This window comes from Indicator indicator, chromosome 9, assembly GCF_027791375.1.
Source record: "Indicator indicator isolate 239-I01 chromosome 9, UM_Iind_1.1, whole genome shotgun sequence".
NCBI classification, from domain to species: Eukaryota; Metazoa; Chordata; class Aves; order Piciformes; family Indicatoridae; genus Indicator; species Indicator indicator.
The window spans coordinates 28,396,598-28,420,919 of record NC_072018.1 but is presented as its reverse complement, the minus strand read 5'-3'; the positions used below and the strand labels follow the sequence as shown (position 1 = coordinate 28,420,919).

At 60.6% G+C, this 24,322-nt stretch overlaps 3 protein-coding genes across 4 annotated transcripts; 1 reads left to right on the top strand and 2 right to left on the bottom strand.

Moving 5' to 3' along the window:
* Positions 1–3: 3 nt before the first annotated feature.
* On the top strand, positions 4–8,293 carry MPV17 (mitochondrial inner membrane protein MPV17). Its single transcript, XM_054383364.1, has 7 exons — positions 4–151; positions 4,886–5,001; positions 5,145–5,237; positions 5,507–5,602; positions 7,546–7,578; positions 7,728–7,780; positions 7,866–8,293. The coding sequence occupies exons 1-7, from the start codon at positions 4–6 to the stop codon at positions 7,933–7,935; spliced, it is 609 nt and encodes a 202-aa protein (XP_054239339.1). The 3' UTR covers positions 7,936–8,293.
* A 6,823-nt stretch (positions 8,294–15,116) lies between these two features.
* On the bottom strand, positions 15,117–19,237 carry TRIM54 (tripartite motif containing 54). The gene is made up of 10 exons (XM_054383437.1): positions 19,070–19,237; positions 18,317–18,489; positions 17,821–17,992; positions 17,338–17,433; positions 17,010–17,243; positions 16,417–16,439; positions 16,179–16,303; positions 15,788–15,889; positions 15,468–15,506; positions 15,117–15,247 (listed from the first exon to the last, which is right to left on the bottom strand). Exons 1-10 carry the CDS (start codon positions 19,235–19,237, stop codon positions 15,237–15,239), a joined length of 1,143 nt encoding a protein of 380 aa, XP_054239412.1. The 3' UTR covers positions 15,117–15,236.
* Positions 19,238–21,402: 2,165 nt separating this feature from the next.
* On the bottom strand, positions 21,403–23,192 carry DNAJC5G (DnaJ heat shock protein family (Hsp40) member C5 gamma). 2 transcript variants are annotated; one of them, XM_054383559.1, is made up of 4 exons: positions 23,080–23,192; positions 22,641–22,854; positions 22,275–22,432; positions 21,403–21,761 (listed from the first exon to the last, which is right to left on the bottom strand). In XM_054383559.1, exons 1-4 carry the CDS (start codon positions 23,190–23,192, stop codon positions 21,665–21,667), a joined length of 582 nt encoding a protein of 193 aa, XP_054239534.1. In that variant the 3' UTR covers positions 21,403–21,664. The 2 variants fall into 2 exon arrangements, with proteins under 2 accessions (XP_054239534.1, XP_054239533.1); XM_054383558.1 differs by having other exon boundaries at positions 21,403–21,747; positions 22,279–22,432.
* Between the last annotated feature and the right edge of the window lie 1,130 nt (positions 23,193–24,322).

Here is a 24,322-nt window from a genome sequence, read left to right as displayed (position 1 = left end):
GTCATGGCTCCGCGCCGCCCCGTGGATGTGTCATCGCTCCGCGCCGCCCCGAGGATGTGTCATCGCTCCGCGCAGGTCATGGCGGCGCTGTGGAAGGGCTGCGGGCGGCTGCTGGCGCGGCGGCCGGGGGCTGCGCAGGCACTCACCGCCGGTAAGGGCCAGGAACGGTCGGTCAGAGCGGGACCCTGCCCGTGTCCCTGCAGCGCCGACCCTGCTCGGCCAGGGTCTGGACACTCACAGCCTTCTCCCCCCTCCCTGCCCAGATGGCGGCGCGTTCCCACCTCATCCCCGACACAGGGCTCGGCCTCAGTCGGGGGTGCACAGCCTCCATCCCAGCATACTGCAAACCACTTACCACCATATAATGCACAGCCTTTTCGCTCCCTTCTGCACATAGCTCCCTCTTCCCTCCTTAGACACAGGCCCCCCATCCACTCCACCCCCATCCAGCACACTACTGCTCCCCTTTTTTGTTCCACAGAATGCACAGCCCTCCTCTCTGCCCCACAGCACACAGCCCCCATCCCATCCTCTGACACAGCCTCGCTCCCTGCACGGGCCCCCTTCTGCTGGATATAACTCACAGTCCTTCCCGCTATTGCCCTATCCCTAACGCCTCGCTTTCCCAGGCACAGCCCCTCACCCTTGTGACCTGGGCCCCCTTGCCCTGCTGTCATGGGCATAATCACCCCTGGTGGGATGCAGGGCAGGACCCACACAGGGGAGGTGGGAGGGAGGTGGGAGGAGGGCCCTGGGGAGGAGGTGCTGCCCTCCACCTAAGCTTGGTGTGAAGCTCAGAAGCGACTGGCCCAAGGCACTGGAAAAGCACGACCATGGGGGCTGGGGGTGCCTGCTCTGCCAAGGAGCTGGTGTGATGGCTCGAGGAGCCTCAGCTCAGTGTGTAGTCGTTGGCCCTCCTCCCTGCTGCCCATGGGGATGGTGGCATGTTGCCCAGGATACTGGGGCTCTGCCAGGCCACTGCACAGTTCCTGCTGTTATTTTTATCTGATTTGATGGAGTCTGTTGTATGGCCCCTGCTGCACCAAGTGCTGCTGGGCTGTGCATCCCCCCTTGGTTCCTGGAGGGATGCCAGGGTGGAGCTGGGAGAGCTGCCCAGGGCCAGCCTTTGCTCTCCCATACTGCTCCTGCCTCCTGCTGTATCAGGCTTGGTGCAGCCCTGGCTAGCTGGGACTTAAGCTCTGCCTGTTGCTTATATCATTTTGCCTGGAAGAGACCTTTTAAGATCACTGAGTCCAACCACTAATCTAGCACTGCCAGGTCCCCACTAAACCATGTCTCTCAGCACCATACCTACACAGCTTTGCATCCCTCCAGGGATAGGAACTCCCCCACTGCCCTGAGGAGCCTGGTCCAGACTTTGACAATCCTTTTGGGGAAGAAAATGTTCCTCATGTCCAACCTAAACCTCTGCCACAACTTGAGGCTGTATCCTCTTGCTCCACTGCTTGTTACTTCGGAGAAGAGACCAACCCTCACCTCGCTGCAACCTCCTTTTAGGGTGTTGGAGAGAGTGAGAAGGTCTCTCCTGAGCCTTCTTTTTTTCCAGGCTAAGCAAGCCTAGGTTCTTCATGCTGGAACTGGCCCTGCTGTGCCAAGAGAGAGCCCCCAATTTCTTAGGGGCCTCGGTAGCCCTGATGAGCAGTGAGCTGTGCCCATGGGGGTGCACAGCTGTTCTGTGTAGGTGGTTGGCCCAGTGGTGGATGTGGTTCCTATAGCCAAGAAAAGGTTCTGCCTTTGGCCTGAATCTCAAATCATCTGGTTTGGGTAGGAAGGGGACCTTAAAGATCACTTACTTCCAACCCTGCTGCAATGAGCAGTGGCATTTTCAACTGGGGCAGGTTCCTTGGAGCCTCATCCAACCTAACCTGGAATGTTTCCAAGGATGGGGCATCACCTGCCTCTTGGGGCAGCCTCAGTGTCTCCTTGGATGTCACCTTGCCTAAGCTGGGACTTAGGTACATGCAAGACTGTGCCAGTGTGACAAGGGCAATGCTGCTGGAGGCTGAGCTCTTTCCTGCTCTCCTCGTGCCTTCAGCTACACTGCCTGTATCCAGGCTGGACTCAGCTCCTTGCTGCCAGCCATGCCATGGGCTTTATAGACAAGGCAGGCTGCCCTGGGCCCTGCAGTGGACAGACTCCACCCTTCAGCCCTTCCTTAGCTTGCTGCTGGTGCTGCTATTTCCCTGGTGCCACTGTTCCTCAGCAAAGCTGCCAGCAGACCCCAGCCCAGGGAGCATTGCTGGCTGTGCCCAATGGGTCCAGCTGTGCCTGCCTCCCCCATCCCTGTGTCGCCCTGCAGACAGAGCTGCAGGGTCAGGCAGAGCTTTGCCTCCTCTATCCCAGGCCCTGGGCCAGGATGCCAGCAGGGCCTGGGCACAGTGGGCAGCAGCATGTGCCCACAGCAGTGACCTTGCTGTTCCCATCTGGGGCAAGAACAACTATGCTCCCACAGAGAGCTGCCAGCTGCCAAGGCCATGGGGGACACAGACAGTGTGGCCTACATAAGCTTGGGTCCATTTCAAACTCACCTGGCTCTGGGTCTCAGCCTGCTTGGTGCCTCCTGCCCACTCTCATGGCTCTGTTCTGCACCAAGAGGCAAGGAAATGCTTCCTCGTGGCACATCTCCCTGTCTCTGTCCAGCTGTTAGGCCAGTGCAATACTGCGATGTGCATCGGTCTTCCCAGCCTGGGGCCTGATACAGTGCCCAGCAGAGCTGTGGAGTCAGCCAGTGGCTGGACCCCATGTTCATGCTGTGGGGCATAGCCCCCCAGGCTCCATCCTTATGCCAGAACTCTTTCAAGGCCACGCTGGCATCACCCTGGCAGATGTGGTATGGGTGGTGAGTGGCTGGATCCAGCTTGAGCAAGCGAAGTCTTTGTGAGGTGATCGGTCTTGTGGCAGTCCTAGGCCCAGACAGGGGCAGGGGGACAGATCTGTGTCCCCCTGCAGCACTGGCATTGCCTCGTCACCGCCAGGCACCATGCCCAGAGCCTTCGGCACTGAATGCGTAAGAGCAGCGCTGCCGGCTGTGCTGTTGCGGTGAGCAGTGTGTGGAGTGAGCCGGCCAGGCCCAGGGGGACAGCTGCCAGCACGAACAGCAGCCAGCCACTGCCTCTGCCACAATGGCCAGGGGTCTGCCACCACCCTGCGACCCATCACTGCTGGCCCGTGGGCTGGCAGGGGCTGTTCTGCCATTGTGAAGGGGAGTGGGGACTGTTAGGAACAGAGACAGAGCCTCAGCCTCAGACTTGTGGTGCTCTGAGGTGGGAGATGGAGCTGATGACACAGAATCACAAACTGGTTTTGGTTGGAAGGGATTTCTCAAGGTCATCTAGTCCAACACCCCTGCAGTCAGTAGGGACATCTCCGACTGGAATAGATTGCACAGAGCCCTGTCCAACCTGGCCTGGAACGTTTGTATCATCTACCACCTTTGAGCAACGTGGGCCTGTGTCTCCCCACCCTCAGCAAAATCAATTTCTTCCTTCTTTCTAGACTGAATCTCCCCTCTTTTAGTTTAAAACTGTCACCCCTTGTCTTGTCACAACAGGCCCTGCTAAAATGTCTGTCCCCAGCTTTCTGATAGATGCCACAAGGTCTCCCCACAGCTGAACAGCTCCAACTTTCTCAGTCTGTCCTCACAGCTGTTCTCAGACACGACAAGTCCATGTCTCCTGTGCTGAGGAGCCCAGACCTCGGAGATATGGTAGCAGGAGATGCTGCCAGGAGTACAGCAGCTCTGTGGAGCTGCAGAGACCAGGACAGCCACCCAGGTCCTGCTGGGGCACATCCAGTCCAGCTGGCTTTGGCTGAGACCTCATCTCCTGCCTGACTACCACAGCCATCTTGGGCCACATCCAGTCCCTGCCCACAAGCTGCTGGGGCCATGCTGTGGCCCTGGTCCATGTGGCTGTAGGGAGAGGTTGGGGAGCCAAGCCTGCACTGCATGCATGCAAGCTGGGGACGCACCTGGGCCTCTGCTACACTTCATCCATGAGGAATTGCTCATGGAGGCCCTCCAGACAGGGCTGACCCTGAGCATGGTGCCCAGAGGAGGGGGGATGCTAGGGACACCATTCCCCAGGCCAAGGGATTACTGAGTTCAGGGTTCCCAAGAGCAGACTGGCAGCAGGGCTGGAGACCTGCCTGGGACCCATCTTGGGAGGAGCAGTGGGGGGACAAGCAGGGAGCCAGGGGAAGCAGCACTGGGCCAGCCAAGTTGCGTCGAAGAGGTCAGGGGTGCAGGACACAGTAGGGGCTGCCAGCGGCCCAACTGAGCATCACCCCGTGGGGGACAGCACAGCAGAAGGCCCCCCACACTGACATGGAAACAAGGTGAGGAGCGGTGCCAGCAGCCAGAGCCTTGCCTGCCTGTCCCAGCTGCTGGTGGCAGCAGTGGCACTGCCAGGTAGAAGCAGCACAGACCAAGAGCAGCATTCCAAGGAATGGGATCATAGTTGGCAGCATTTGTGGGGTGTACGGGGGGGAGGGTTTGGAGAGCACAAGCCCAGGGCTTGGGAGGGGCATGGTGGGAGGCAGGGGTGGGCTCTTCCCCAAAAGCCTTGGGTGCAGCAGATGCTGGGTGATGGATCAGTCCCTTGTCAGGGGTGTGGGGAGTTGGCACAACTGGACACTGTTTCAGGCAAAGATGCTGCATCATGCTGAGAGCAGCTGGAGGTGCTTGGGAGGGCCTGAGCCATGAGGTGAGTGCTTGGTGCAAGGCAGTGGGCAGCTGCACGCTGGGATGAACCCAGAGCAGGACTAGATCTTCACAAGGGCAGTGGGGCTGCAGGAGGGCCTGGCTGTCAGCAGGACACATGGAGATCTCACCATGCCCTACCTGAGCAGGCATTGCTGGTCACAGGAGTCCTCATGGGAGTTGGTGACGTGATGGCACAGCAGCTGGTGGAGCGGCAGGGGCTGCGTGGGCACCACGGCACCCGCACTGTGAAGATGATGGCCATTGGCTTTTGCTTTGTGGTGAGTGCCAGCACAGTGGGCACCTGGTAGCATCCTGGGCAGCACTGGCAGAACAGACACACACACATACACACGCCCCCCAGCCTTGGCACCTTGTGGCCCAGGAGGACAAAATGCTGCCACTCACCTCCTGGTCTCTTCAGGGCCCCGTTGTGGGCAGCTGGTACAAGATTCTGGATCGACTCGTCCCAGGGACCTCAAAAGTGGTGGCTGTGAAGAAGATGGTGCTGGATCAGGTTGGTGCCACATGGGTGAGGGTGCCCATGTCGGGTGGTACAGCAGGATGGGGTGGTGGATGCCATCATGTGCATGTGGGCAGGTTTCCATCCTGCTCTGAGAGCCCTGGCTCCTGACACTGGGGACCAGCCTCGATGTGGTGGATGGCACAGGCATGCGGACGGGCCTCCCTGGACCCTTCCAGAGGCCACACAGTGGTGCCAACCATGTGGCTCTGTGCTGGGCACCACAGGCTCCTTGATGTCAGTCCCTTGCTTCTGTCCTGCAGGGGGCCTTTGCACCATGTTTCCTTGGTTGCTTCCTCACCATCACAGGTGCCATGAATGGTCTGTCAGTGGAAGAGAACTTTTCCAAGATCCAGCAGGTATGTGCTGCATCCCCAGGGTCACACCAGGAGGCTCCCAGTGCACTGGCTGCTCCCATCTGTGGTTGTGCCCATGCCAGTGCCAGGCACAGGCTGCTCCCAGCACTGGCTGCATGCTCCTAGCTCTACCACAGCCTGGCCTGTGGCTCTGTTGTGCCTCAGGATCCCAGACACGGAGCCAGCTCTGTGGGCATCCCATGGCCAGAGTTGGGATTTGTCAACTCCACTTTGTGGGGCATGGCACAGCTCCACTTGGCGTGGCCCAGGGGTCCTGCTGGGCTTGGTGCTAGGTGCTAGGGCTCTGGGAACATCAGGTGCCAGGTGCTGCCAGTCCTTTGGATGCTGATATCAGGGCTATTCCCTGTGGCTCAGCTCTGGGGTCCTGCCTGGGCTAGGGTGATGGGTACCTGGTGCCATCCAGTCCCCGGCATGCCACCCAGCCCCTCTCCCAGCTGCATCTCCAGAGCCATTACTGAGATGGCTCCCATTAGCAGCAGTTGCTGGACACCAGTGTGGAAGCTGAGTCAGCATGTGCATAGCATGAGTCACCAGGGAGTGGGTGACCACTGGCTATGGATGAGATGCACCAGAGTGGTCATATGGATACTGGGAGTGCACAGCACCAACAGCCACCAGGGCTGTGAGAGCTCCCCAGCCCAGCCAAGGCTGTGAGCTGGAGACTGGTCCAGCCACACCCTCTGCCCCCCAGGCCAGAGCACTGCTGGGGTCCCATCACTCAGAGCTCACTCCTTAGTGTGATGGCACCCATGAAGCCCCAGCCAGTAGCCTTCTGAGCTGCAGGTATGTGCCAGCAGAGACATTTCCTGTCCCTTGTCCTGCCCAGGAGCAAATCTGGGGGAGACTGAGTCAGCTCTTCTTTGTGAGAAGAGAGCCAGGGTCTGAGGTGTTTTGAGACACCTCAGAGACACATGTAAGCTGGTCCTCAGTGTGGGCAGCACCTCAAGCATTCCCATCTGCCCCAGCTGCATCTCAACCAGGTTGTGCCTTCTCTCTTGCCTCGCCTCTCCCAGGGAAACCTGCCTGGGCCTGAGCACAGCAGTGGGTGATTCCTGCAAGCTGTGGGGCTCTGAGTGGTGCTTGGCTCGTGCAGGGAGCTGGAGGACAGGCAGTGGTGGCTGGCAGCCACCTTCACCCCTGGCTCGGGGCACATCCGTCTCTCCCCACGCAGAGGAAGCGTCAGCAGAGCATCCATCACCCCTGCACCCGCTCACCCCGTCCTGGGCTGCCGGCCAGCGCTGGGATGAGGCCGGACTCCCAGCTGAGTCACAGCCAGACTGGACGAGGGACTCATCCTGCTGCCCTGGGGTAGGGCTGCGGCATGGCCATGGGCATGGCACGAGGACAAAGCAGTGCCTCAGGCTCCCAAGGTGGCTCTCAACTTGGTGCCCCACTCCCTCCCTGCCCCATAGAGCCTGGGAGGAGGCTGGGGAACACCAGGCCAGATGGGGGCTCACAGCCTGTGCCAGGGAGAGGAGGTGACTGTCCCTGCCTTGTCCGCTTTGCCCAGCTCACTTCCTGCCCTCTTGGCAGGCTCACCTTTCCAATGCCTGCCCCTGGGCTTGCCAGTGTGGTAGCCTGTTTGTGGTACAGTGGGCCACGTCTGTGGCAGGAAGGACTCTTGGTGGGGGCAGAGCATTTGTGCCACCCTGTGCTCACCCCACATAGGCAGGGCTCTGGGAAGGGGATAGGCAGGGGCTGCTGGTGTCCTGTGACCAGGAGTAATGGAGAGAAGTTGGCAGGGGACAGTGACCCTCTGCTCCCAGTCCCTGCCTGCCTCCCAGCCTGCTTCAGAGACCCCCCTGCACCATTCCTACCAGCACTGGGGCCCCCCTGCAGCTGGGCCCCCACAGTGGCTGGGTGCTCATGGTGGATGGGTGCCCACAGAGTGGCTCTCGGTGCTCACAGACTCCCTTCTCTTCCAGGACTACGTGGATGCCCTCCTGACCAACTATTCCGTAAGTGCTGGCAGTGGCTGCAGTTGAATTCATGCCCCTCTGTGCCATGCATCTGTCCCTGTTCCCTGCCTCGGGGGCTGCCATGTTCTGAGGCCTGGGCAGAGGTGGGCACTGACAGAACCCTTTCATTTCTGTTTTCTTCTCCCTAGATCTGGCCACCAGTGCAAATCGCAAACTTCTACTTCGTGCCCCTGCAGCACAGGTAGTAATGCTGCTGCAGCCCCGGCTCCTCAGCTCCTGGAGCCTGTGGCTGTGGGCCCTGTTCTTTCTGACCCCTCTGTCCCCAGGCTGGCCGTTGTCCAGTGCGTTGCCATTATCTGGAACTGCTACCTCTCCTGGAAGGCAAATCGGGTGTGAGGTGGAAGTTGTGTCCCCTCCCTGACCACCCTGCCTGACACTGCCCCACTGACAGCGTTCCCTGGACCAGGCACCTGTGGCTGTGCACAGGGCTGGGTTAGGTAGGGTGCTGGCAGCAGCCGTCCTGTGCTCTCTTCAGGGGACTCCATCACCCTTACTGCTCCAGGGACACGTGGAAGAGAAGACAGCACAAAGTCCAGCCTGAGATGGGCCAGTGCCTGGGACTGATGGAGGTCCAACAGCTGATGCAGGCAGTTGGGGCAGTTCTGCCCCTCAGCATGCTGCTCCATCCATGTTCAATCCAGTCCCCAGCTCTTACCTTCATGGACTTGGCTGCAGCTCTGCTGTGGGCAGTCAGAACACCCAATAAATGGTATTTTTCACTCAACTCTCATGACACAAGCTTGTAGCCCTCCCTCCCATGCTGGGAGCTATGCAGAAGCAGTTTCAGCCCGGTTGTCCTTGTGCTTGGAAGTTGCTGACAGTCCTGTCCCCTTGGTGGAGTGGGGACTCAGCATTGCTCTCCCAGATGGCAGAACAATGGCTCTGCTCTTTGCCTCACCCCTGGGGAACAGAGCGTGCAGCCATGGGGCTGGCATCAGGCACAGGGCTGGGCACTGCAGTGATGAGTGGTGCAAGTCTTTGAGCATGGGCACCCTGCTGTTTGGTAAGGGAAGTGGGCTTTGGAAAAGGGTGGGTTGTTTGCCTAGTGGGTCACCAAGTCCTACTTCTGGCCAGTTTGTGGCCATTCTGTGGATGTGGTGGTGCCTCCACTGCTGTTGGGCAGTGAGACAGGGCAAGCTACACTTGGGACAGAGATGTTTGGTGTAGGACCCTGCTTGGGGCTCACATCACACTTGATGTCAAGCTGTGCATCAAAGGGGAAGGTGCAGGAAGGATCTGGGTGAAGCAGGAGTTGGGGTTCTGACAGGGCCGATGCCTGTCCAAGAGGAGCCTGTCAGTCCCACCTGCAAGGAGCCCCTCAATGCTGCCACCTGCCTCGTGGAGATGTGCACAGCCTCATCCCACACAGGGAGTGACCAGACACGACTCATGACACACCCAGCTGGGCACATCCTGACCAGTGTCTCCAGCACATAGCTGGTGGGGCCATGGAGGTTGATCTCGGGGGGGCCCAAGCCCTGTGCTCCTCAGTCATGCTGCTGCAGCCCCAAGCAGCTGGGCTCCACTGACCAGCTACCATCATGCCACTGGCTGAGGGGGCTGCACTGTCCTTCCTTCCTCTTCACCATCCTTCCTCCGCCCTGAGCCCACATGGACCCTGCATCATGCTGCCCTAGTACACACCCTCAATGCTGCACACACCCAGGCATGAGTGCAGTTCCAGGCATATGGGTGCCACTCGAAACACAGGGGAGCTGAAATGCATGCAGGACTCCTGTATGCCCTGTGCTGGTGGCACAGCTCCGCTGGCTGCCCAGCCCTCAGCACCCAAGGGAGATGAAGGGACTGTAGCACAGCCAAGAAGCCTTCAGCTCCAGAGCCAGGGCTGTGCCACGAGGCTGCGGACAGAATCAGGGCTTCAAGGTGCTGAGCCCGGTCTGTCCTTGGGCAAGCCAGGGAGCTTGGCCCAGTCTCTCCTCAGACCATAGCATGGATGCTGCTGATCAGAGGCTGCAAAAGGCAGGAGGCTGCAGCCCCGATGCACTGAGCCTCATGCGGGATGCAGGAGGCCCTAGCAAGTTGGCAGTGAGCGAGTGGCAAGAAGGGCTGATCCAGATGCTTGTTCCCGGCCACAGCCAGCTCCATGGCATGGGGGCTGCCAGAGCTCAGGGGCTGAGTCCAGCTCCTGCTGAGAGTTCTTCCCTAGAGCTGTGGGGAGGTGGTGCCAGGTGCCAAACTTCATGCCAGATCCGTGTCACAAGTGCACGACACCGTGTGCTGTCTGGCTGTGGGCAGGGCTGTGCCCCCTCACCCCTGCACAGCCCAGGGTGGGACACACTAGGCAAGGGGCCGGCTAAGGATTGCTGTCTCCAGGCTCTGCCTGGCACCAACACAGGGAAAGAGCATGCTCCAGGCACACCCTGGCACCTGCACCAGCATTGACCCTGCATGTCGGCTCAGGTCCCCTTTGCCTGCAGGCAGAGGTACAGGGCTGCCAGGGGGGATCTTCAGGAATTGGGAGTCTGCAGGCAGGGAAAGGGTCTGCAGGCAGGGCAGTGGTGCACCATCAGCTCTATCTCACCCTTTGGCAGCGGTGCCGATGCCCGGCTGGAACATCCCGCATGCAGCACAGCGCTGTCAGCTCCGGAGCCTTCACGCTATGAGTCACAGAACTTGGCTGGTGGTGCCTCGCTGCTGCTGGGGGCTGTCTGCAGCAACCGGTACCGGTGCACGCAGCAGTGTGACCCCAGCACCACCAGTGCTGACCGGGAAACGGTGACCCCAGGCCCCGCCACATCCAGGCCCTGAGTGCTCCACTGTGCCCACTCTGTGCCCGTGGGTGCCAGTTGTCGGCGGATGCTGGTGGCCAGTGGACGTTAGTGGCTGGTGGGTGCCGGTGGCCGGAAGTCCCGGAGCCAGCCCCGCCGCCACACCTGGTGCCTGCCCAGACGTCAGCTGTTGGCCCGTCCCGCACAGAGGATTCCCACTCCAGGAGCCGCGGTTTACCCCCGCTCCGCCGGCCACCCCCGCTCCGCCCTCCCCGGCATCCCACCCGTGACCTAGCCCCCGCGCTCTCGGCCCTTCAGCACCGCGGACAGCGGCACTGGGGCTGGGTCCGGGCGGCTCCCAGTGAACGGGGTCGAGACTGGGACCGGGACGGGGAGCGAGAAGACCCATGGGGAACCGGGACACTGGAAGGCAGCACGGGCTCCGACCTGGCCCTGCGAACCTGCCGGCAGCTGGACCATCAGCGACACTGGCACAGCCCCGCCGTGCCGCTCCGGATGGGGGCCAGAATGGAACGGGGTCGCGGTCCCGCGGTACAGAGCCTGCTCCGCCGTCTCGCAGACCCGCCGCCCCGGCGCTCGCTGCCACCGCTGGGCGCCCGCTTCCTGCAGTCGTCCCGGTGCCCCCCCCGCCCCCTCCCCCCGCCCCTACTCCCCCGTCGGTCGGTGCGTTCCCGACGCTGACGTCAGCCCGAGCTCCTGGACCTATATAACCACCGAATGCGCCGCCGGCTCAGCTCCCGCGGGACCACTCGCGTTCCACTCCACCGGCAGCACACCAGAGGGGACAAGGGACCGGAAACAGCACACCGGGTATGGGACAAGGGGCCGGGGACAGTGCACCGGATGGTACGGGATGGTGCACGGGTAAGGGGACAGTGCACTGGGTACGGGTGCAGCGCCCCAAGCAGGCGCCGGTGCAAGAAACGGGCAGGCTCTGCGCGCACGGGATGGTGCACTGGCTGGCTAAGGGGGCACCGTGCCCGGGATGGCCCCACGGCGGGCCGGTGCCCGCCTGTCCCCTACTGCTCCCCTAGGGTCTTCCCGGTCCCAGGAAGCCGTCTCGGTGCCCAGGTGGTCTGTCCCGGTGGCGCTGAACCCACGGCCCCACAGGTGCGGCCGGAGCCGAGGATGCGACAGGCGCTGCTCACCCTCCTGCTACTGCTCGCTCGCCCGCCGCCCGCCGCCCCCCGCCCCGACGGCTCTGTCCCGGCGGCCGGTGCCGGGGCTCGAGACCGGCCCCCACATTGGCCGCCGCTGGCTCCGCCGTCCCCGGGGCCGTGGCGGGGGCGGCGGGACGAGCCGCCGCTCTCCATCGACCTCACCTTTCACCTCCTGCGGCATCTCCTGCTTCTTGCCCGCGCCCAGAGCCAGCGCGCCCGCGCCGACAGCAACCGCCGCATCCTCGACGCCGTGGGACGCTGAGCGCCGTCTCGGGACCACCGGGACCCCTCCGTGATCCTCCGGACCCCATCGGGGCTGCGCCGGGGTCCGGTCACTGTCTCAGCCTCTACGCCGTTGTCTCACCAGCGCTTCACTGGCAAACTCGCCGGGACCGGCACCAGACTGCCCCCGCCTCATCCTCTGTGCTGGGGCAAATGGGCGTGGTACCAGCCCCGGGACGGGCCCGCACCGATTTTGTAATAAAACCTGGTAGAAACCTGAGGCGTGAGCGAGTACGGGGCGGGAGGAAGAGGCTGGGGGCCAGTGGGACGGGAGGGTTAAGCTGATCGGCTCACTGAGACCAGAAGGATGAGCTCACTGGGAACCGGGTCCGGGTTCATCAGGAACAGAGGGACAGACTCACCGGTAATGGAGGGACGGACTGGGTGCAGCCCTGGGTGCATCAGGAGGCCAAGGGCACAGAGTAGTGGGTACCTTGTCTCTAAGGAGCAGGGCAAAGGGGGCTGCACCTATTGTGGGGAGAACCTGAGTCATAGAATCATAGAATCGGGGTTGGAAGGGACCACAAGGATCATCCAGTTCCAACCCCCCTGCCATGGGCAGGAACACCTCACACTAGAGCAGGCTGCCCAGAGCCTCACCCAGCCTGGCCATAAACACCTCCAGGGATGAGGCCTCAACCACTTCCCTGGGCAACCCATTCCAGGGTCTCACCACACTCACGGTGAAGAACTTCTTACTTACCATGAGAGTGAGTTCAGTGCCAGTCCTGCCGAGTCCTGCATGTGGAAATCCCCAGGGCTGCTGTTGGAGCATTCCCGGGGCCTGGGAAGGGGTACAGGCATAGGCCCTTCAGGAGGGCCACAGGAGCATTGGTTGAGGGGGTTGCTCCTCTGGGGACACAGAATGCTGCTGGGTGCTGAGGAGCCAGGAGCAGAAGGCAGATAAGAGAACACTGTGGTGGGATGTGTTCCAGACCCCATCAAGAGAGCATGGATGAAACCCTGGGGAGGCTCAGCCTCCTCACAGGTGGCCCTGGTCCTCTCCAGTACCTGCTAGAAAAACAGTATGGGAGCAAGGAAGGAGGGTTCTGGGGGGGGTGTCTGGAGTGTGATGGCAGCAGCCATGAGGAGTTGGAATTCAGAATTGCCAGGATAAACATCAGGGTGCACACCCCAAGCTCCAAGTGAGCCTTGTTTCAGTGACCTGGTAGGTGTGATCTGGCCAGAAGAAGCTCCAAAAGATAAAGCTGCTGAGGAAAGCCAGGAGGCTTTGAAGACCAGCTCAGGAGTGGTCACAGGATACCAAGATGGCTGGGAGCAGGGAAAGGCCTTACAAGTTCTCCTGTTCTAACCCCCTGTTCAGGGCAGGGGCAGCTGGAGCTGGTAGTTTAAGGCTGTGCCCGTCTGGGCCTTGGAGGAGGAAAGACCATCTAGATGCAAGAAAATAACTGGAGTAGTGTACTGGCAAGAATGGCCACGCTGGAACAGGTTTCCCAGAACAAATCCCACCCCTGTCCTCCAGGAGTCACCTGGGGAGCCCCAACCTGGTCAGGACCATTCAACCACAACCTCCTCACATTGCTGGAGCAGGGAACTTGTCCCCTACAGCCCACGGTGCTGATGGACCCCTCCACACATTGCTGCTGAATCTTCATCTTAGTGTCATAGTACTATCAGATTATTATGGTTGGAAGAAACCTTTAAAATCATTGATTCCAACTGTTAACCAAGCACTGCCAGCTCACCACTAAACCATGTCCCACATCTACATGGCTTTTAAACCCCTCCAAGAATGATGAATCCACCTCTCCAGCTCTTGGCTGGAGATGGGGAGAGAAGCAATGGGTGATGGGCACTTAGACATGGGGCTACCCAAAAAAGAGAGCAAAGGTGAGGACTCTCCTGAGACAACCTGACACCCGAAGGGCAAGATTCAAAGGTGCCAACAGACTGTCATGGTTCTTGTGAGCCCCTCAGCAGTATCTCTGAAGAGTGCTGGGGACAGGGTGACATCCCTGAGTTGCGTAGAAAAGTAAATATGGCATCCCTGAACAGTTGTTGGAAATGAAGGCCACATTTACATGGGTGCGGGTTTGGCATGGGGCCATGAGAGAGCCATGTTGGGCCATGTCCCATAGAGGGGACTCTCATGCTGTGTCCTGTTCCACAGCTGTGTCCCACAGGGTGCTGGTGCATGTCCCATTCCATGGCCAGGGCTCTGATGTGGTATCAAACCACAGTGTCTCAGCTGCATCACTTGGTCTCTCTTGCCCTGAGTAGGGGCAGTGTTGAGGGAGCTGAAGCTGCCCCATGGTTGCTGTCCTCTTGGGAGATGGAATTTTCCTGGAATCCAATGGGAATGTTCTGTGCGAAATCCTTTGTCACCAGCTCCTGTGCTGTCTTTCTATTCTTGGGGGTTCTGGCTCCAGCTGCCCTCATGACAGGAGCTAAGGAGTCTCCTCTCCCCTGGCTCCATAGGCCTGGCTCCTGTCCCCACTGTGTCCCCTGCCCAGCCAGGTGTGCCTGCCTGTTTGCTTAAAGGGACAGGAACTAGGTAGCAGCAGGGGAAGGGTCTTGCTAGCACAGCCCTGGCACAGGGGTCTCCTTGTCTGCCAGAGCACCCGTGGCCTTCCCCATTCAGGTGGTCTCATCCTCCAGGGTCTTGCACCCCAGCCCCTGGCCATTATAGAGGTCTTGGACTTGCTGTGGGGTACCAGGGCCACTGGATATGGGGGGTCCCAGGCAGGACCATCAGCCAGCCCTTGCTGGTGGCAATCAGGGGACACCTCCACAGTCCTGCAGACCCAGGGAACCTGCTCAGCCCCAGCCTCAGCCCCACGAGGAGGCCCTCACCATGTGCATCATCTGTGACCTCACAGTGGCGTGGCATAAGATGGGTGACGCATCCAGCACTGCCTTGTCCCTCTCAGGGGGCACAAACGGCGGGACAGGGGGCACAGCCTGACCCGGTGCTGATCATGGTGTTCCCAGCTGTGTACTCAGCCAGCTCAGCCTTTCGCTGTTTGCTTGGAGCACCCAGGAGACAGTGCTGTCCAGCAAGCATCATGCCCAGCAGGGAACCCTGCAGTGCTGGGGGGGCTGCAGGCGGTCCCCAGGCAAGGGCTGCAGGCACAGGGACAGAGCCCCACCCACAAGGTCTGGGATGCAAAGCTCTGGCCCTAGGCTGGCAGAGGTGAGGGGTCCCCGGGGACTCAGACTCTTGCTGGGTGTCCAGGAGAGACCCAGCTCAGTGAGGCAGGGGCTGCACCCGAGCTGGAACCTATGGAGCTGTGGGTGGGGCAGCCCCCACACTCAACCCATCCCACATATTACACCTGAGACGATGTCCTCACACAGCGTTTAATGTTGGTGAAGGGCAGCTTCAGCTTTGGGGGCATCTCAGCAACAGGGCTGGGGCTCACCAAGGGTGGGGACAAGGACAGGGAAGAGCTGGAGAGTGCCAATGCTCTGCTACAGCACCAGATCAGTGCTGACCTGTGAAGGAAAGTGGCCTCAGCACTGTGCAGTGAGAACCCAGGACCCATGCCCCTGTGGGCAGGCAGATGAGGACAGCCTGGGGGGGGGCCCAAGGTGTGAACCCTTATCCCTCTCCCAACACCCATCTCTCCCCAAGATGTGCCTCCTCTGCCCCACAGCACCCTGTGGCCTGGTCCCATTACAATCCCCTCCTCCTCAGTCCCGGGGAGGGTCTCACCATGGGGCGAACTTGCTGGCTTCTGTCTCGGCCCCACATCTGCAAAGGGAAAGTGGGTGACAAGATGGAGGCAGGGACACTCTGGCCATGCTGCAGGAGCTGCACAGCCACATGCAGGCCATGGAGCAGCCACACAGATATGTTGCTGGGCATGGCACAGCACAGTCCTCCCTCCATGGGCATGGCAAACCCAGCCCCCTGGGCTCTGCTGGCCTCACCCAGGCACAGAACAGCATGGCACAGCACAGCATGGCACAGCACAGAATGACATGGCACTGCACACATTGGCACAGCATTAGCATGGCACAGTGGGAACTCACCCTCTGTGGCTTCAGCCACCTCAAGGCTGTCCAGCCGATCCTCATCTGCCGTGGCCTCGCTGCCATCCCCAGGTCCATCTGCCTCATCTTCAATCAGTGGCTCTGTGGGCAGGGGCACAGGTCAGCCAGGGCTCTCCCTCCTCACATCCTGGGGAGCCCAGGGACGTCACAGGAGACATATCCCAGTGAGGGAAACAGCAGCCCACAAGCTAGCAAGGGGCACAGAGATGGCCTGACCCTGCAAAGTCCCTGACAGCAGCCGAGAGGGCCACATGTCCCCATTCCTGTGCCCAAGACACAGTCCTGTGTAGGGTAGGAGTTAGCCAGGGGGCTCTGCCTGTCTAAGGGCTGGGTGTCTCAGGCACAGCAGTACTTTTCCTGATGCTGGCACCTGTCTGGAACTCGATGGTCCTCAGCATCTCAGCCACATAGTCCACATTGATGGAGAAGTGGTCCATGTTCTCGTAGCCAGGCTCTGGGCGGCTGCTCATTGACACCTTGGACATGTCTGTGATTCTGCAGGGCAGGAGAAACCTGGGGGTTGTCAGGTCCCCACATCCACAACCATGGTTGTGCCTACTCACCCTGCTCCTGCCCCCATGCCCCTGTGTCCCCTGGGCCCCACTCACTTTTTCAGAAGCTCCTTGGAGTGCTGTGGAGGAAAGTGTGGAGGGGTCAGTGTCTCCCTGGATCAATGAGACCTGAGACCCCAGGAACCAGACATCAGCCCCACCACAGCCCCATGCCAGCACATCACAGGGGCAGCCTCAGGTAATTTGGAACAACCACAACCCCCAGTACAGCCTTGTGAGGCAGCCTCAGCCTCCCACAGGGACCCACGGCCCCAACACAGAGCCTTGAGGCAGTCCCAGCCACCCTGGAAGGATCTGTTCCCTGCTCCTCAGTAGAATTCTGGAGCAGTTCAAGCCCCTCTGGAAAGACCTGGCCTCCAGTTCCCCACCATAGTCCTGAGACAGCTCCAGTTCCTCTGTGACATCCTGGTCCCACAGTTCCCCACCACAGTCCTGTGGGCTAGTCCCAGTGCCCTTGGAAGGACCTGGCTCCACAGTTCCCCAATCCCCCTGGGGAGTTCTGCCCTCCCAGTTCCCCACCACAATCCTGGGGCAGTCCCAAGCCCCCCTGAAAAGACTTGCCCCGACAGGTCACAACTACAGTCCCAGCCCCTTTGGAGGATCCTGCCTCCACCCCTGCCTACAGAGACCTGCAGGTAGACAGCCATCTGGGGCTCCTCCATGGCATGGATAGCTGACTCCACCAGCTTGGAGGAGGCCTCCAGGTGGTCTCCGTACTGGCGGATGAGGCCCCGCACACGCTGCACCTTGGCTTCCTGCTCCTGTGCAATGCTCTGCAGCAGCTCCTTCTTCCTCTCCTCCAGGATGCTGCACAGTGTGTCAAAGCGCAGCCCCAGGTGCTGCTTCTGCCGACGACCATTCTCCTGTGGGACCACAGGGCTCAGGGCTGCCCCTGCCTCCTCCCCGTGTCCCTGCCATTGGCATGGCTCTGAGAACATGCCACTCCCTAGCCCTGACCTCGATGGTGTGGCAGATCTCCTCCATCTGTGTGATGATGGCCTGGATGCGGTCATTGCCTGCCACCAGCATAGCGATGCCATCACTGAGCTCACTCTGGGATGGGATACAATGGGATGGGATGAGATGAGACAGGACAAAGTGGGGATGGGACAGGACAGGATGAGATGAGTTAAGGAATGAGAATGGGGATGGCTCATGATGGGATGTCACGGGGCATGATGAGATCGTATGGGGGATGGAGGTGGGACAAGATGAGAATCAATGGAATTGAGATAGGATGGGGTAGGGTTGGGGAATGGGCATAGGATAGGATAAGGATGGAGATGGGATGTGGATGGGATAAGGGACGGCAATGGGACAGGACAGGATGTGAGGGGATGGGATGAGACAGGATGGGATAGGATGAGGTGGGAAGAGCATGGAGGCTGTCTGGGTGAGTAGCCCACAGGCCCCTCATCAGCACTCCCCAGCACCACCCACCTTCTGTCGCTGGTAGACGGCAGGCAGCGGTGCTACCTCGCAGTCCTTGTGTGCCCCAAAGACTTTGCAGAGGGAGCAGGTGGGCACCTCACAGCGCAGGCAGTAGATGTTGATCCGCTCATCCTCGTGTTCCTCACACATCAGGTGCTGCTCAGCCTTGGTATGCAGGGGCCTGCGGCAGGGGCCGGGCATGACTGCCCACCAGTGAGCCCCCAGTCCCAGGGACACCCCTAACCCCAGGGATACCACTGATCCAAGGGATTCTTCCAGGCCCAGGGATACCCATGGCCCTAGGGGCACCCCAGGCTCCCATTTGACCCTAGGGACACTCCCAGTCCTAGGGACACCCCCAGTCCCCAAAGACACACCCAGACCCAGGGACACCCCTGGGCCCCAGGAACAGCCCCCAGCCTATGCCTGCAGCCCTCCCAGCCTGTAAGTTCCCTTTTTTCTCCTTGAGGCTCACTCCCTGCAGTGCTCCCAGTGCCCCCCACACCTGGCTGACTCCTGCTTGTAGATGTCGATGATGTTCTCCACCAGCAGGTTTCGCTGCAGCCCGTACACCCCGTGTCGGTCCAGCACCACCTCGTGCCGGCATGACGGGCATCGAAACCGGCCGCCCGACGGCACTGCGCTGGAGCCCCGTGACTGCCACAGTGGGTTGGAGGCCTGGGTGGGCAGCGGGCATGGTTGTGTTCGCCCACCCTCAGAGCCCCCTAACAACCCCCCAGTACCCTCCACCCTGGCCACTGCTGCCAGGAGCAAGAGCCCCCACCAAGGCTGGGTCCCCCACATCCCTGCATGGACATGGACACAAACCAATATCAACAGATGTGGATACGGACATGCAACACACATGGATATAGTCCCAGACACAGATAAACACGGTCAGGGATATAGAAACAGACATGGAGACACAGACACAGACATGGGCAGACATGAAGCCACAGACATGGACATGAACACAGGCACAGGCAGACATGGATAGACGTGGACATGGACACAGGCACAGACATGGACATGAACTAACATGGACAGGCATCAATATGAACATAGATATAGACATGGACACAGACATGGACACAGACATGGACAGAGAAGGACATGAACATGGGCATGGCCCTGGACACAGCCTCTGTCCCCACTCCCTGCAGACCCGGGTGCAGCCCACCCGGGGATCCCAGTGGCTAATCCCAGTGCCGGGAACAGATCCGTCCCACGCTGCAGTCTGGATCTGGTGCAGGCGCACCTGGAAGACATCGTTGGCACATTTTCGGCAGAGGTTGTGCTGGCAGGGCAGGATGACCACGGGCTTGGTGAACATCTCCAGGCAGATGGGGCAGATGAGCTGCTTCTCCAGGCTCTCCATGCTCCGCGCCTCCGCCAGCAGCGGCTTCAGCCCCACCGCGAAGTTCATGGCTGCAGTCTGGTCCAGCCCGGCCAGGCCTGGCTCTGCCTGCTCCGTCTCCACTCCGGCTCTGGTCGCCCGGTCCCCGCTCTGCCTCTGCCTCGGCCCCGAAGAGCTCGGCGCTAATTTTAGCCGCCCCCGCCCAGCCGGGGCCACCGCAGCTGTCGGCGGCGTCGGGTGACACTGAGTCACGGTCCCTCAGCGGGGCACACTGGCCCCAGGACTGGCTGACCCCCAGGACCAGCTGACCCCTGGGACCGGACCGGCTGACCAACCGGGACTGGCCGACCTCCGGGAACCGGCTGATCTACAGGTACTGGCTGAGCCTCGGGACCGGCCCAGCTAACCCTCCAGAACCAGCTGACAGCCCAGGACCGACTGACCTCCAGGGGCCAGTTGACCCCTGGGAACTGACAGCCACCCCACGCAGGCAGACCTCCTCTCCATGCAGGTCCCTCTCTACCCCAGCCCAGGCCCATAGTCTGCCCGCAAGGGGCTTTGCAGGGCCCCCCATTACCTCCTGCATGGGGAGGGCAAGGCTCCCTGGAGAGGTTGTGAAGTCTCCTTCTCTGAGACTTTCAAGACCCATCTGGATGCATTCCTGTGCGACCTGTGCTAGATTCTATAGTCCTGCTCTGGCAGAGGTGTTGGACTTGATGCTCTTCAGAGGTCCCTTCCAACCCCTAACATCCTGTGTGATCCTGTGTGAACTGGAGCCCATAGGGCTGGGGCAGGCAGTCAAGATCAAGGACAGCAGAGCCAGGCCTGCGGGGAGCAGGGCAGCATGCCCTTCCCTGCAGACAATGGGGAGACAGACCCTGTCCAGCGTCAGTTGCCCTGGAGAGCAGCATGGGAGCGTTCCCAGAACACTGGTGCCAGGACCCCCCCCATGACACTGCTCACCCTGACACTGGCTATATTTAGGGAGTGAGACAGAACCTATGCATCTGTGGGCAGAGGCTGGTGCCTGTGGAGTGGGAGAGAAGGACAAAGGGCTCATGGTGTCACCCCTACCCCTTTTCCCTCCAGGACGGGGCAGCACAGTCCAACTCTGGCCCTCAGCAGGGCAACAGTCCCCGGAAAAAGCCAGGAAGGAGCCAGGGAGCCTGACCAGGCAGCTAGCAGCCATGTCCAGGCTGGCAGCAGGGCCATGGTGGAGAGCTGCTTCTGGCAGCCAAGCTGGCCCATGGTGGCATCTGCCCCAGGGTCACAGGGAGACCAGGACAGTGCCACATGACACACCAACAGTGGGAGGAACAGACACAGTCCCTGTGCAGGTCCCAGGTGGGACCATGGGGCCTGGCCAGTATAGTGCTGTGCCACTGTCCCAGGTCTGTGTCTGGGACAGGGAGTTGGCAGGAGCAGAGCTAGATGTCAGACTTGCCTCTGGGCAAGGCGAAGTCAATCATCAGCACTGGAAGCACCCACATACATACCTCCCTGTCCTTGTCTTAACCCTTGAGCCTTTTGTGGTATTTCTCCTCCCCATCCCATCAACAGGGGCAGGAGTAAGGTAGCGGCTGCAAGAATGTTTAGTGCCAGCTGGGTGGGCTAAAACAGTGCTGCAGGGCACCAGCCCTGTGGGAGCCAGCACCAACTGTTACACTGTTACAGGGACCCAGAGCTGACCCAGGAAAGTGATAGGAAAGAGATAGGAAAGAGAGTGACCCACACGCTTTTGAGAAAGTCACCCCTTGAGCTGCAAGTGACACACGATCCAGCTACTCCACACCCTGTTCAGCTCATCCTCCCACAGAACCCATGGCCACAGCCCCCCAGGCAGAGGCAGGTCCTACTCTGGAGTGCTCAGGACACATGCAGATGTTCCCCTCTCATCACCTTTTAATGGTGCCATAAAACCTACATGAACCCAAGGAAAGTGCCTGTGCTGGGCCCAGCCCTGCAGGGAGCCGGCCAGCAGCAGCGAGCAAAGGGTGCAGCCAGTGCCCGGGGGCTGTGGCAGGGCAGAGAGGATGGGGGCACAGAAGGCGACACCCCAACCCCACCAGCAGCATTTGGCACCCAGCACCCATTGGGAGGGTCCCTGTGAGGTTGGGCAGCGGGCTCAGCCCAGCGCCACAGATTACAGTGCTGATGGTCTCGTGAGTGACAGAGCCTGGCCTGGAGAGGTCTGTGCCTGCGGCTGTCAGGTGTCCGGTGCCAGGCAAGGGCACAGCAGCAGGCGAGGAGGCACAGGGGATGGGGTGCAGCAGCGCAGGCTCCAGGCTACCTCCACTACCAATGCTGGGTGACAGAGGCATTGCCCCAGAGCTTGAGCAGGGCCAGAAGAGCCCCTGCATTGATTCTGGCTAAAATAACCTGAGATTCTAACCACCGTGACACTGGCGAGCCAGTGCTGGTGGTGTGACGGGGGTCCCAGAAAGTGACAGTCCTAAAGGAGGAGTCCTGGAGGAGATGGCAGGACCAAAGCCAGCCTCAGGCATCAGTCCTGGCACTGACAGCTGGCAACGGCTCTACACTGGCAGGGTGGGGCTGTGACACCATGGGTATCTGCTGACCTGGAAGAGAAATGCTGTGCATCAGCCTCATCCTGTGGCACCAGCAAGCTGGTATCTGGAATGCCCCAGTATGGCCCCATGAAGGCTCCCAAACATCTAGCCAGCACATAGCCATAAAAACAGTACCCCTACCCCACAGAGACATCCACAAGTTACACACAGGCACCAATATGGCCAGTGCCGAAAGAATTAAACCAGCCTGGAGCATGGCTGTTCCCCCCATGTTCCATGCTCTGGAAGGCACAGACTCATCTGTCTCAGTCAGAGACCTTCAGGGGGCCCTCACTTAGGAGCAAGCAAGAAAGGACACAATCCCCATGGCCCATGTGGTGGGTCCCTCTGTCACTGTCATAAGCCCCAATCCATATGGGAAATACCCAGGATTGGCAGTTCAGCAAGAGTTGCAGCCGAGTCCCATGTGATCCATGAGCCAGAGCTCCATCCCCTCCATGAGATGAGACACAAGCTTCCCCCGAGTCCCACACAAGATAAAGCCAGGTGGTCGACACAGACACAGCCAGTTTGACTCACCACTGTCCTCTGCGTGCATCTGTGCCTCCAGGTCCTTGGGGTCAACGTACTTGTAGGACTCATCCTCCTTTGGCGGGCAACATGTCCCGCAGCAGAAGAAGCAGCAACAGCAGCAGCAGCAGCAGGTGAGAACACCACAACACAGGGCCAAGGCCTGCAGAGGAAGGGATGGCAGCCCTATTAGACCATCTGAGCTGTGCCAGCAGCTGGGTCCCCATGAGCCCACCTGTGCCAGCATCCAGATCCAAGCTGTACCAGCAGCCAGGTCCCCACAAGCCTACCTGAGCTACACCAGGACTCCCACCACGGCAGCCCCGATGATGCCCAGTGCCAGTGCCGGGCTAATCAGTAACGACGCTCACCCGGAACCACCACTTGGACATGAGGAAGTAGTGCTTAACGGCATCGTCCCCGAACTGCTCGGCCACGTAGAGCCCCAGGGAGCCGTACTGGTCATAGAGCCGGCGCTTGTCCTCATCGCTCAGTGTGGCGTGGGCGCTGTTGATCTCCTTGAAGCGCTCGGCAGCAGACGGGTCGTCGGGGTTCTTGTCCGGGTGGTACTTAAGGGCCAGCTTCCTGCGGGGCATGGCGAGTAGGACCGGCCCGGGACCTGGATCGGCACCGGGACCGGCCCTGCATGCCCGGATGCCCCCGAGACGGTCCCTGCGCCAGGCTCACCCCGATCTCACTCTCCCAGCTGGTCCCGCCCCGCCTGCTACCCGGACTGATCCCCAGGCCGCTGCCCCAACCCCGCCGCCTCGCCCCCGCCCAGTCCCCGTCCCTCCTCGGTGCCCGCTGTACCTGTAGGCCCGCTTGATCTCCTCGGGGGAGCTGCCCTTCTGCAGGCCGAGGACCCGGTAGAGGCTCTCCCCGACCCGGGACAGCTTCCGCTGCGGCCGCCCGGGATCCGCCATGGCGGCGGAGGGGATCGAACGGACGGAAGAACGGAGGCTGCCGCCACCGACCGCCCCGGCCCTGCCGCCGCTTCCGCCCCCACCGCCGTGCGCCTGCGCAGCCCTGGGACCCGGCTGGGACACCTCCCGGCACAGGGTGACGGCCGTGTCACACAGCCCAGCACTCCCAGTAGTACCCCCAGCACCCCCTATACACACAGTGTCAGCTGTAATCACACCCCAGCACCTGCGGTGTGTGGTGACACTGCCAGCACATCACCCAGCACCTCCAGTATCTGGCGACACCCCTATCACACCCCCAGTCACACCCCCTAAAACACACCAGAGCACCCCAGCATGCAGTGACATGCCCCTCACTTCCTATACACCGAGTGACACCTCCGGCACCCCGCTACGTGGTGACAACCCAATCACCCACACCCAGACAAAATGACATCGTAGGACACATACAATTCTACCACATCCTCCCCTGGCACACTGTGACACCCCTACAAGCAAGCAGCATCCCGTGCCTATCATCCCTCCCCCTGCCCAGCCTAGGTGAGGTGGCAGCAGGTGGTGATGGTGGCAGGAGGTAACATCCCAGGGTAATGATGCTTCTTTATTGGGGTACAAAACGAAGGCAGCCAGGGCAGCAGGGAGGGGGCAGCGCCTGGGGCCAGGGGCACAGCCAGCAAAGGGGGGAAGGGGCCATGCACAGAGCCTGGGCCCTGGTTGGAGCCATCTCTGCTCCCGCTGCTGCCCCTTCAATGAAAAACCTGAGCAAGAAGGGTGGTGGCAGCCGAGCTGACCTTGCTCGACGCCTCCAGGGGCCAGGAGCCATGGTTTGGTCCCCAGGCTGACCCCACGGAACTGGAATCTCACTGGGAGAAGAGTATTTGAATATCAAACCCTCTAGCCAGTGTGGGGGCAAAGCAGTCCTTGACGTCCTGACACTGAAAGCCAGGGACTGGGAGGGGATGGAGTGTCAGATCAGTAGGGACAAGGTGGTTCCTTGCAGAGATCCCCAATTCCTGATGGTTTTCAAGTAGCTGGCAAGCCCTGCCAGGCAGCTGTGTGGGCAGCTGCACAAAATAAATACAAATAAATACAAATTCCAGCCTGGCAGCCTGCCCAGGGCCCAGCCTAGG